Here is a 12,301-nt window from a genome sequence, read left to right as displayed (position 1 = left end):
AAACCCCTTAATTTTTTACTGGAAAATCGCGAACAGCTGATAAATGAAAAAGAAATACAAACACCGGTTCGTCTCTAAATTTGAATAAACTGAATTGCTGTACTCCGCGCGGAAAATTAATTCAGGATGGTTAGCTATTAGTGTTGATGAGGCCTGCAGGGCCAAAACAGCCGCTGTACAGCATGAGACCGTGTTATTTAATTATTTCCTTAATGAATTTTCGCTAACAGCTAACCATCCTGAATTTATTTTACTCACAGAGTTTATAGAGCCATGCGCAGTTTTTTTAGATTTAAAGCTCAATTATATTCGAGACAAATCATCCTATTATTTAATTATTACAAATTATTGTGTATCGTAACATTGGACGCATACACAGATATATCTTAGGATGTAATTGCGACTTTCTTTCACACGTATCAGAAACTGTGTACCTTGGATTGCGTGTTGGCCAGGAATTGGAAGGAATGGAAGCTGCATTTCAAGCAAGTTGCGGGCAAACTGAGGAATATAATCAGAAAATTTAATTTTATAAAAGCTTTTATAACTCGTATTAATCACCCAGAACAAGTCTAGACTCCTTGACGAAAAAATTAGATTTTATCTTAATGGAAATAATTGACTGATCGTTCAATTCGTCTCATTAAAAATATAATTTTTACCGAATTTCTTAAAATTTGAAAATAAAACATTTTACATTGCATTAAAAACTTTAAATCTCTGTAAATCATTGGACTTTTCTGATTGAAAAATTAGAACCACTGAGAATTATTATCAACAAATACAACTCTTAGAACATTTTTCCTCCTTGTGAGTTGTAAAGAAGACGCTTAAAGTGGTCAACAATATTTGAAACGTCAAAAAATTTGAGACAATAGTGTTCAATTCCAGGGGACACTGTCCGAGATGAAACTCCTGACACTCTGACCTTTTCTGTGATTTATGGTCGCTGATGAAAATCAGCTTCTCAACACCAGCGACGAGCATAAATAATGCAACTTAGAACTCAACGGATACAAAGTTGAAGAGGTAAAGATAATTTCTTTGTTTTACGGCCTGCCGTGGCAAATCGCGTCGGCAGTAATGTGGGTTCAATGTCACATTCGCAAATGACATTAATTCATAAGCGCGCTTTTTTGCCGATGAAACGCGCCTTGAAATTCCGCGGCCGCCAGAGTGTTAGCGAGTTTGTTGGAATTTCTCGCGCATCGCATGCACGTTTAATTACACTCTAAATATTACATTATTTCGCGGCGCGCGACATCAGATATCTCACAGCTTCGACGCAGAATGCTTCAACGAGTTTGCATTATTTATGCTCGGTGTGCAAGGCCTTGCGCAACATTTTAAGCAGATTTTTCAAGTACATGAGTACAAGCAAGTTGTAATGCCGCGGTGCACGCGCAGACAAATGATCGCAGGCGAGTGCACCCGCGGCGATTTCGGCCTCGTGATCGGAGAAAAGCTGTTTTCTTAAATAAAATCTGCATAAATTGCTGCGCGCGGACGCGTCACTTATCTGAAAAGGCTGGATGGAAAGGAATATTATCGATTCGAGGAATTGGCCGCCTCATCATGTTTTCCAAATGCAGGCGAGACGTGTTAAAAGTGCTGTTCGATTTAACAATGCTGTCGGAGGGGATCGTAAAATGAAATCTCTTCTTAAGCTGACTGAGATCAACAGGGAATACATATATGAAGGCACGAATTTGTACCGTAAAAGCAACGTTTTCGCCCACCGAGTGTAATTTGCTTATGCCGAGCGCAGTGCAACCTCTGACCAAAAACGTGATGCGATTATTAGCATTGTTAATTAATTCAAGGAGGCAATTTGGAAAATACTGCTTCTCACAATTACAGGTGTGAAAACACGCCTGCTGCGTCCGGGGGTCAATGTCTGCAACGCACTTTTCGTGCGATTGTGTTATTTGTACAGTCCGAAAGCGAGAAGATGCAGCTTGCATTAGTGCATCTTGGCGTTAATTGCAGCCTGTCCACCCAGCACAAATCGAGAAGTGCTAATTAGAAGCTCGTTCCACACCTCATTGCTATGAGCTCCATAAAATTGTTTTAGCTGCCAAGCCCATTTACAATCAGCGCAAGTTTTTCAACGTCAAAGGACCATCTAACACTAATTATGCAATTTGAAGCAATTGAGCAATATTTAAAACAGCCGAGACCATCTATAAGTAATCTTAGTTGGTTACAAATTTCCACTGATTTTTTCAATGACAAAAATTTTGCATTGCAAATTTTTAGGCCTTTTACTTATTCATAATAGGAGGATAAAAGTAGGAAAGTGCTGCATATGTGCTAATTTGATAAACTCTTTCTACAATTGAAATCACCTCTGGCCTTTTCCAATCATAGTTGCAAATTTATTTTATATAGTTATTTCTTTTCAGTTAATCTGACCTTGAGGATTAAACGATTACGACACCATTTAACTTTAAATAAATCTTTAGAGCCACTTAAATTCAAATTAATCACGTGTTTAAAACCCGCTCCTTTGCTTAAAAATGATTAATTTTGACGTTAATCCTGAAAAATGCGTAAGCAAATCGCCATTATTAAAAAGTGCATAAAATTGTGCTTTGAGCGAGAGCGGCCGGTTTAATAAATTCACATCGCGCACCGTGATTTACCATCTTGATATTGTTGTTTATCTCGGCGCGGATCTGGCGACTAGTGCCAAATAGTGACGGCTCTCGTTGCAACGCTCCACTGTTCAGACAACCGGACCTGCTTCGTGCTCGAGACGAGTCAAAGGTCGCGCTCAGCCGAGAGCCAGTTCGCCAACACCCACGCCCGTTTTGGCATGCATGCACTCGCTCACTCGCTTTGCTCCGTACATGGACGCAAAGTGCGGAGATATCGCCTTTTAATTTTGATGCAGCAATCGTGTCTAGATAGGGGACGAACACTCTTACCTTTGAGCTGCGTATTATCGATGGCGAACATGTTGAGCGCGAGCAGTTGCAGGAATCGCGTGCTGCTCACTGGAACTGGCGAGTGCTGCAGGAGGGCCCGGAATTCCCTGAGCATTTGATGGGCCGCCTCTTGAAACGTTTCCATTCTGCAGGCGCAAAATGCATTTTAAAAAATAAATATAAATACTCTACACTTCTACAGAACATTAGAAATGATAAATCATCTTGAGTTTCACTCTCTTTAAAAATCAAGCAAAACATAAAAAATGTTAGAATGAAATTTAAAATTATACTTATTAGTATAGCTTGCTATACATACCAAGGAAGCTGCCTTTATTTTCAACTAAAAACTAAAATTCTAGGCCACAGTTAAACTTGGCAATTTTCAAGATAAATCTTCAACATGTAATTTGGAATTTTTATGTAAACATTTTGGATGAATTAAAAAGAGAGTTGATCTGACAAATCAAGGGCCTTATATATGATTACTATAAATTTCAAGAAAATTACAACTCACCCAATTTTAGTGAAAAGTTTGCCTTGGACATGGAGGTAACTGGTCAGAAACATTTTGTTGAGCTGTAATTAAAGATAAAATTTAGAAAATAATATTCATCAATAATGTCAGCAATGACATACTTCGGTAAAAGAAATTTTCGACAGTTCTTCTTCTCTCCAATCAGAATTTTTATCACTGTCAGTAGGCGTCTGCCATTCTTTGGAACTATTGTCGGGGTGAACCCAGATTTCTTTTCTGTGTCCTTTGCTGACTGCTGCGATTTCTTGGAGTCTTTCCCTCTCCTCCGCTGCTTGCTCTTCTCTTCGCTTTTTCTCAAGAGTTTCAAACTGAATTAAAGAAGATTAGAATATTTCTAAAACACCAGATGCTTCACAAACCTTTTTCCTATTTTCATCAAAAATGGACAATAGGCTTTCCCGTGCGGTGAGGAAGGGATTAGAGGCGATCAAGCTTCTCATGTAGTAGTAAACCGCGTCCAGCTTACGTCTCTGCGTCATAGAAAATAGAAATCCATCCACATCTATATTAAATTTCGACTTACTGCGTGCAGGGCCAAAATGGCGAGTTGATTGTAGGGTCGCCCGTTCAATGGGTTGAGCATTTGAGCTTTAGTGTACCACTGCCTAGCCTTATTAAAGTTGCTCGTTTCGTTGGCCTGCTCTTTGTACCTGGCCAGGTCGCCCAAGAACATGCAGATTTTTTGTGCAGAGTTAATTGCAAGCCTGGTGTAGCCCTTGGCCTCCTGCTGAGGCATGCTGCCCTCGCAGGTGAGCTCCTCGACGCTGAACTTGTAGTGCCCTTGCAGGGCCCCGAGCACTTGGTCGAAATACTTTAAGCCATCTTCAATCACGAAAAGCAGATTCTTCTTGTACATCTCCTTGACGTCCTGGTTTGTCTCTTCAGCCTGACCGTTTCTGAGCACTTCTATCACATGGTGAAAGGATAATTTCCATATGTGCTGTTCTATATTTTCCCTCTGGGAGAACTTCATGTCTTCTCTCAACAGTATCAGTAGAGAATTAAGTAAATATTGCCTGGAAGATAAAATGGATTTAGTCACAAGGATATTTTGGATAATGCAGCACCTCACCTTATATGACAGATAGTGGGCCAACTGTGTAAAACGCCATGGGCCATTATCAATCTCTTTAGTTCCCAGTCTGCTCGCTCTATGTCGAAGAGTTTATGAGGACATCGGCATGATCTGAAACTGCGCATGGATTAAATAAATGTTTCCTGTGTTGAAAAATTTAACCAGAGGAGAGAACCATTTAATCTGAGAATTATTTTTTCAGATAGTACCTTTCTGAGGAACGGTCGTACCAAGCTGGCTTTGCCGACATGGCTGCGTCAGGAGGTGGCTGCATGTTGGCTTGTCTGGGGAAAGCTGCAGGCACATAGGGCCCGGCTTGGAGGAAAGGTTGAGGTTGCTGCGCCATGCGGTTGTGCATTCCCATCTCAGGTGGCGAGCTGTACTGCGGATGCTGAGGCTGCGGCATTCGCATGCCGCCCGCCTTCATCATAATGGGCTTGGTGGGGTTGTTTGGATCGTACAAGGCGCGTTGCACCGACTGCGACGGCGGCGACTGGTTCATGTCCACGTTTGCGGGCAGGATGAGCAGACCGCCCCTGTGTGGCGTCGGCGATTTCTCTGCAGAGATTGGCGCTTTTTCCGTTTTGTCTTTGCCTTTGTCATCGCCCTTCCGACTGAAGACATAAATGAGCAATTTGTAGTGAAAGTCGGATTAAATTTTAATTTAATGAAATGAAAGAGTTGAAGGGGTTTTAAAAAGCGTAATTTTTCCTATTTCAATTTTTGTGTCTTCAATTACGATATTGATCCGTAAAAAAATTAGATTAGAATTTTAATCTAATTTCTTGTTCTTTGCCTACAGTAGAAGCCATTATAAAATCAACTTCATAAAATTTATTCAGTAAGCTTTGAAAAAAAATTATAGCTGGAAGGATCTAAATCAAGTGACACCCCCCTTGGCAAGTGGTCTTCAGATTTTGATAAAATTCGGTGGAGATGTTGCCCTAGGGGACCTAAGTTGAACTCTAAAATATTAGGTGAAAATTCCAAAAATTGCCCATTTTACAGGGGTTCAAAATTTGAGATTTTTGAAAAAGGTGATGTTTTCGGCGATTTGTAACTTTGGCTCTGTTTGTGGTAAACACAAAAATTTGGTATCCAAAATAATCTACGTTTAATGCCAAACAACTTCCCCACGACGACCAACTTCGTAGGTCAAAGGTCAAGGTCACTAAATTGGGGTCAAATTTTTCAAAAAAATCCCACATACCCTAGTACATAAAATTTTGAAAATTCAAAATAGCCAAAATGTGCTTCATATTTATGGTAACAACATATAAAAAATTGGCGAGACTTATTTTTTTCTTTTTCGAGATATTTTGAATTGAGTGTTAAAAACCGGTGTTTTCCGGGTCTTCTGATCGCAAATAAAAACACGTTTTCCGCTTAATCTCAGCTTCTATGGGTCCGATTTAGAAAAACCGCACACCATTTGATACGTAATGACCTCCCCTAGGTAATGCAAGGGATCATAAGGGTGCCCACCCCCTTCGAACCCTTAACCACCCCCTGGAAATTCGAAAAAATAATTTTTTCATATTTTTACTCTCTAACTTGATTAATTAAGCAAAATATTAATCAAACATGTTTTAAAATAATTAACATATAAAATATTTTCATTTACTTTGTAGAAAAAACTTTAAAAAAATAAAATTACTAATAATAAAATAATTCAAGTTTATTTTAAATATATAATTATTTTGGGTTTTTGTTTATTCAAAATGGCTGATTTTTTTATTTTTTTTTAAAGAACTTCAAAATATATTTTATATTTTACAATGTTTCTTTATAAATAAAAACAAATGCAACCAATACCAATAATTTGTTAAACACACAATTTTCACCAAATGCTTTTGATTTAACAAATATTAATGGTTGCATTTATTTATAATAATAAAAGAACACTGTTGAATATAAAATATGTTTTAAGATTCCTTTAAAAAATAAAAAAATCAGCCATTTTGAATAAACAAAAACCCAAAATAATTATATATTTAAAATAAACTTGAATTATTTTATTATTAGTAATTTTATTTTTTCAAAGTTTTTTCTACAAAGTAAATGAAAATATTTTATATGTTAATTATTTTAAAACATGTTTGATTAATATTTTGCTTAATTAATCAAGTTAGAGAGTAAAAATATGAAAAAATTATTTTTTCGAATTTCCAGGGGGTGGTTAAGGGTTCGAAGGGGGTGGGCACCCTTATGATCCCTTGCATTACCTAGGGGAGGTCATTACGTATCAAATGGTGTGCGGTTTTTCTAAATCGGACCCATAGAAGCTGAGATTAAGCGGAAAACGTGTTTTTATTTGCGATCAGAAGACCCGGAAAACACCGGTTTTTAACACTCAATTCAAAATATCTCGAAAAAGAAAAAAATAAGTCTCGCCAATTTTTTATATGTTGTTACCATAAATATGAAGCACATTTTGGCTATTTTGAATTTTCAAAATTTTATGTACTAGGGTATGTGGGATTTTTTTGAAAAATTTGACCCCAATTTAGTGACCTTGACCTTTGACCTACGAAGTTGGTCGTCGTGGGGAAGTTGTTTGGCATTAAACGTAGATTATTTTGGATACCAAATTTTTGTGTTTACCACAAACAGAGTCAAAGTTACAAATCGCCGAAAACATCACCTTTTTCAAAAATCTCAAATTTTGAACCCCTGTAAAATGGGCAATTTTTGGAATTTTCACATAATATTTTAGAGTTCAACTTAGGTCCCCTAGGGCAACATCTCCACCGAATTTTATCAAAATCTGAAGACCACTTGCCAAGGGGGGTGTCACTTGATTTAGATCCTTCCAGCTAGTTGAGTGTTTCGGGTATTGAACCCTCATCTGCTAAACTTTGGTGTAGACGCACTCACCAACTGGTAGCGTGCATCTCAGTCTGATATTCTCAGACGCGTCAATCATCAATCTACACTAGCTCAACCGGGATTTAAGCCAGCAGCTTGCATTAGACAAAAACGCCTAGTATTTTTTGATTCTTACAATTTCTCAACAAGTGAATTTATCCCGATTCAGAGATGCACTCTGCCGGTAAGGGGATGCGTCTGCTCTAAAAGGGAAATAATTTCTCGTATTGGTTTGTGTTGTTGTATGAGAATGCTTTCCCTGGTAAATGCGAGGAATTCAAAAATATAATATTTTTTATAACTAAACAACAACTGGGAAGTGACACTTTCATATTTATTTTAAAGAGACCATTTTAATTATTAAAATTATCTCTTTAAAACATTAATTCTAATAAGTTTTATAAATTTAATTAAGTAGCAACACGATTTTCCAACTAGCTACCCCAACTAATTTGTAAAAAGCAAACTATGAGTCAACATATTTCGTTTTAGAAATGTCTGGTTTTTCTGTATATAGTATCTCCAATCCAATGACCAAAGAGCGCGGAGCAAAGCATACATGTATTAGAGGGAAAAAACGAAAAAAAATGTATGCTGGTCAGTTGCAAGCCTGATATAAGACGGCACAAAAGGGTGGCTGGGGTGGTGGGGGTAATCGTTGCGCCACCTTTTCAACCCCTACCTCATTCACTAACAATAACCACACATGTGTCACCCTCTTCCAGGCTCTTACTGATGCAACTTCCCCCTCATTAATGGCCTGAGCAAGTCACAAAGGTGGCCCTCCCATGCGCTTTGAAAAAACACGTGACACAGGCTGTTGCTGTTTGATTTTCGCCTAAGACATTACTCTCTACTTTAAACTGTTATAACTGTTTCGCTTGAAAACATTCGATTTACGCAAAAATATCCTTCTCACGGCATTCAAGTATTTTGAAGAAAATACGTCAACAAAGAAATAATTATAAATCATCCAATCATTTAGTATCATTTGTTAAAACACAATTCTTTTGCTTAGAAGTAGAAAAAAATATAATGAAATTAACAAACTTCTTTAAAATGAAGAGTGAACTCTTACCTTCTTCTTCTAGCTTTCTTCTTTTTTCTTTGGGGATGATCGCTTTTGGCTGCATTTGATTCACTTTCGCTCGCTAGTGCCTCTGCTTCTAGTCTATCGCTCTCTTCTACTTCAGCACTCCAGTCCTACAAAATGTCCATCATTCAGGACCGCAGAGAAAAACAAAGGAGTCGAGTTTTTACTGTTATTTCTGGCACAGTTATCGGCAGAAGCTGCTCCAAATCCTCCTCAGATCCTTTGTCTTCTATTACTTTGTTGCTAGCTGTGGGTTGTGGAGTTACTCTTGGGTCACTGTGTCGCCTGTCTCGGTAGCCGCCGTTTTCATCCATTGAGCTACCACCACTGTGGTATCTGCGACAAAAATATGTCCGTTTGATGAAATGATACTTTTACTATAGTGACAGATTAAAAGAGAAGATTATTTGAAAAATATCCTTCTTGATTTGTCAACAACGCTGATTGAGAAACGCGAACAAAACACTTTTAACAAATTTAACTAAAAAAAAATAATTTTTTCTGTCTTTGCAAGTAATTTTTGCTTATTTCATTATGTTTAATTCTCCCCACCTAAATGAGCTCAGTTTCATAACTTAATTATTTAAAAATGAGCTTGCACGAAGGAGCGTGCAGAAAGGAGGATAAGGAGAACAAAAATACAGAATATAAAAATGGTCGTTCACAATTTAAAGAAGCAATAATAGCAAGGATATCCTGGATTCGTTACGATCTATTTTTCACAAAGTCAATTAAAGTCAAGGTTCGCAATAACACTGCCCTTGTACGGAAAAACCCAGAGCATCATAAAAATGTTTTTGTGGGGGTTTCCTCAATTTTACGTATTAGTCCACAACAAATGCATTTTTGTAAAGTAAAAGAAATAATGTTTTAATGTTTGACGACCAAAAAATTAAATTGTTTCTACAAAATGGATTTTTTATCTCTTAATAGATTCTCTTATAAGCTCTTTGATTTATCCGGTTATTTCTGGAAATTACAATAAAAGAACACTGGACAGTCTTTTTGTCAACTTCCACCCTTTTGTTAGACTCTTTACGGCAAGCTTTTTTTACGCGAAAAAAAAAATGTTTTTGTACACTGCAAAATTAGCAGTTCCATAATATTAAAATTTAAATAATTATTTATAAATTTAACCATTTCTGCTGTTGTAAACTAATATGATCACCCACCTGTTCCTATTCTTTCCTCTCCTCCTGCCAACGCTCTCTTGGCTAGGGGTGCGTCTCAGGGCGTAAGGCGATTTTCTGCCTCCCCAGTCCTGATTGGGGGTTTTGCGGCCTGAGGGCGAAGGCCGGCGACCGCGGCCGCCGCCGCCACCACCACCGCCTCCATGCTGAGGTGGAGTCTTGGGTCTCTTGAACTGATCCGGCGTGGCTGAGCGGGCGTTGCGGTTGTCCGGCCGGCGCTCACCGCCGCGATCACCCCTTGGCGCTGCTGGCTGGGCGCCGCGCGGCGGGTGCGGCAGCGTGTGTGAGTGGCCCTGGAACACGAGACTCTTATTGCCGTCCCACTCGTCGTTATTGGCCTGGTGCATCTTCTGGAAGCGCGGCGGCAAGCTCTGAAGGTTAGGCTTGGCACCGCGGCCCCCGCGCGGACCCATAGGCGGCTTCATTGGGGGCTCGCTGCCGCGGCTTGGCGGTGGTGGCGGGCCTCGCCCGTCAAAGGGTAGCGAACGCGGCTCTGAGTTTTGCCGAGTGTCCCTCGCCGGGCTCAGGCCTGACATGCTTTCGCTGCGCTGAAGAGGACTTTGGCTGCGCCACGACGTGTCGTCCGCCTGGCCTCTTTTTCCGAAGCCTTTTCCTCTCCGACCCTGCAACCATGTACATTTTAAATTTTTTGGAATAATGAAATAAATTCAATTTTAAATAATTATTAATTTCTCTCAAATAAAAAAAATTAAATAATTATTAATTTCTCTCAAATAAAAAAATTATAAAATTTAATTTATTTCTGTCTTGTTAGGAGAAAATTGAAAATTAAGCATTTTTTTGGTTCAAATTTGTAAAAACGCGGCAAAAATCGGAAAACTTAATTTATGGGGGTTACCAGGAAAAACCGTGGAGTGGTTTTGCGCATAGCAAAATTATTTTTTAATTGTAAATTACGCTTAAAAAATCTGAACATTTTCAATACCAATCTTGGTGCTTTGCATAATTATTAACTATTTCCTCACTAGGAATGGAAATAATCAAAGTATTGGATTTGAATCGCCACAAATTTGTGCATCAAGAGGAATGACAAATCTCTGAAGAAATGTAATTTGCCTAGCATGCCTTTGTAAGTGATTATTGCTTTAACTTAATTGTTATCTGATTACCCAGCAAAAAGATAAAAGCAAACGTCGTGATAATTCCATTCAATCGCCCCGGGTTGAATAACACAAAACTAGCAATAGTAGTTACAACTCATGATGTAAAAGGCGGAAAAGATAATAATATTGGTGGATTCCCAATTGCTTAGGATAAACAAATAAATTAAAAATTAACGAACCTGTTCTTTATTTGATGGTTTTCTCCACTCCGGGACATCATCCCTTCGGGGCCGATCCCAGGAATCCGATTTACCCTTTCGTCCCATTTCTTGCTCCCAAGAATTGGAGCCGGACATCTTTTTGCCGGCCCTGCCCTTGCCCGCACCCTGCGACTCCCAGGGCTCTTCCACACTCTCGGCCATGGCCTGGGCCTTTGGTCGGGGGATGTAGATGGTCAGGTCCGGCTTTTTACTCCGTCTCTTCTCATCCGAGGAATCGTTGTCGCCGGAGGTGCTGAGGCTGGCCATCCTGCTTGACAGCTCCCTGTCCGCAGGAATTTCTGGAGGGCCGGGCGTCGACTCGCGGCTGTTGCCTGGCGGCTGGTACAGCTGCTGCGACGGCTTCCGCCAGTTGTTGCTGCCCTGCCGCGACGACGGTCCCTTCGACCCTGATTTAGGCCCACTCGACTCGGGTATATTGTCGGCTTCGCCAGTCTTTTTCAAAGGGCCACTGCCTGGACGGTAAATCACTTGAGACTTGCCCCCGCCGCTCCCCTTGCCGCCCCCGCGCACATGGCCGTTGTTCTTTCTATCATTTTGATCTGTAAAAAGGTGATAAATAATTTAAGCAATTTCTCTGAAATCTCTCCAGCATCCCCGCGCAACTTCGCTTCTCGAAAGTTGACCCAGGACAAGTTTAAACTTTTGTTCAAAATGAAATATTTTAATTTACGAAGAAAAAATCCTGACTTCTAGCATGGGCAATTTTGTTTAAAATTAAAAATCATAAATTCAGTAAAAAATGCAATGTTTGGGTTGCACTCGTCAAACCAGAGTTGTCGATGTGCCGCAACGCATCTGCTTTGTTAAGTTTCCGCGTTACTTACATAATGTTTTGCTCTGCATTTTCGACCGGTTTTAAAACCACGCCCTAACAAAAATCTCTAAATTGCCAAAATATATTTTTTCATCAGTTAAAAATCGAAAAAAAGCGAGTACCCACCTTGCATGTTAGAATTAAATTTTCCACTGTTCAGTTGTCTGTCTTCCGCCATTTTTAGAATTATAAAAACACAAATATAAAGCAGGGCACCCAACGTAACAATTTACAGTGGCGCACGATTCCTAAAACGGCGGGAAAGCAATGCTCGCGGTGGTGGGTCGTAATGAATAAAATATTATTCATTTACGTATTTTATAATAAGAATACCTTTATTTTTTCTCTTTACCTTACACTTCATATTGCTAACTGACAAAGTTTTATCCAGGGAAAACTTCTAGAGCTTTAAATACTTCTTATCTTTCGCGAGATATAAATTATGATG

General features: G+C 39.2%; 1 protein-coding gene across 2 annotated transcripts in view; it reads right to left on the bottom strand.

The window, feature by feature from the left end:
* Positions 1 to 12,074, bottom strand: part of Smg6 — a 37,370-nt gene extending 25,296 nt beyond the window's left edge. For both annotated transcript variants that reach the window (XM_065487917.1, XM_065487919.1), the window contains exons 1-12: positions 11,980 to 12,074; positions 10,998 to 11,578; positions 9,677 to 10,317; positions 8,672 to 8,840; positions 8,490 to 8,614; positions 4,753 to 5,157; positions 4,541 to 4,660; positions 3,992 to 4,484; positions 3,828 to 3,938; positions 3,570 to 3,776; positions 3,448 to 3,509; positions 2,931 to 3,076 (exon numbers count right to left, since the gene is read on the bottom strand). In XM_065487917.1, the coding sequence (XP_065343989.1) occupies positions 2,931 to 3,076; positions 3,448 to 3,509; positions 3,570 to 3,776; positions 3,828 to 3,938; positions 3,992 to 4,484; positions 4,541 to 4,660; positions 4,753 to 5,157; positions 8,490 to 8,614; positions 8,672 to 8,840; positions 9,677 to 10,317; positions 10,998 to 11,578; positions 11,980 to 12,031 (3,112 nt within the window). In that variant the 5' untranslated portion in view covers positions 12,032 to 12,074. The remainder of the gene's footprint in view (positions 1 to 2,930; positions 3,077 to 3,447; positions 3,510 to 3,569; positions 3,777 to 3,827; positions 3,939 to 3,991; positions 4,485 to 4,540; positions 4,661 to 4,752; positions 5,158 to 8,489; positions 8,615 to 8,671; positions 8,841 to 9,676; positions 10,318 to 10,997; positions 11,579 to 11,979) is intronic.
* Between the last annotated feature and the right edge of the window lie 227 nt (positions 12,075 to 12,301).

The sequence above is a fragment of the Cloeon dipterum genome, chromosome 4 (genome assembly GCF_949628265.1).
Source record: "Cloeon dipterum chromosome 4, ieCloDipt1.1, whole genome shotgun sequence".
Classification (NCBI taxonomy): Eukaryota; Metazoa; Arthropoda; class Insecta; order Ephemeroptera; family Baetidae; genus Cloeon; species Cloeon dipterum.
The sequence above is the reverse complement of the archived record's forward strand: the minus strand, read 5'-3'. Positions and strand labels throughout refer to the sequence as shown.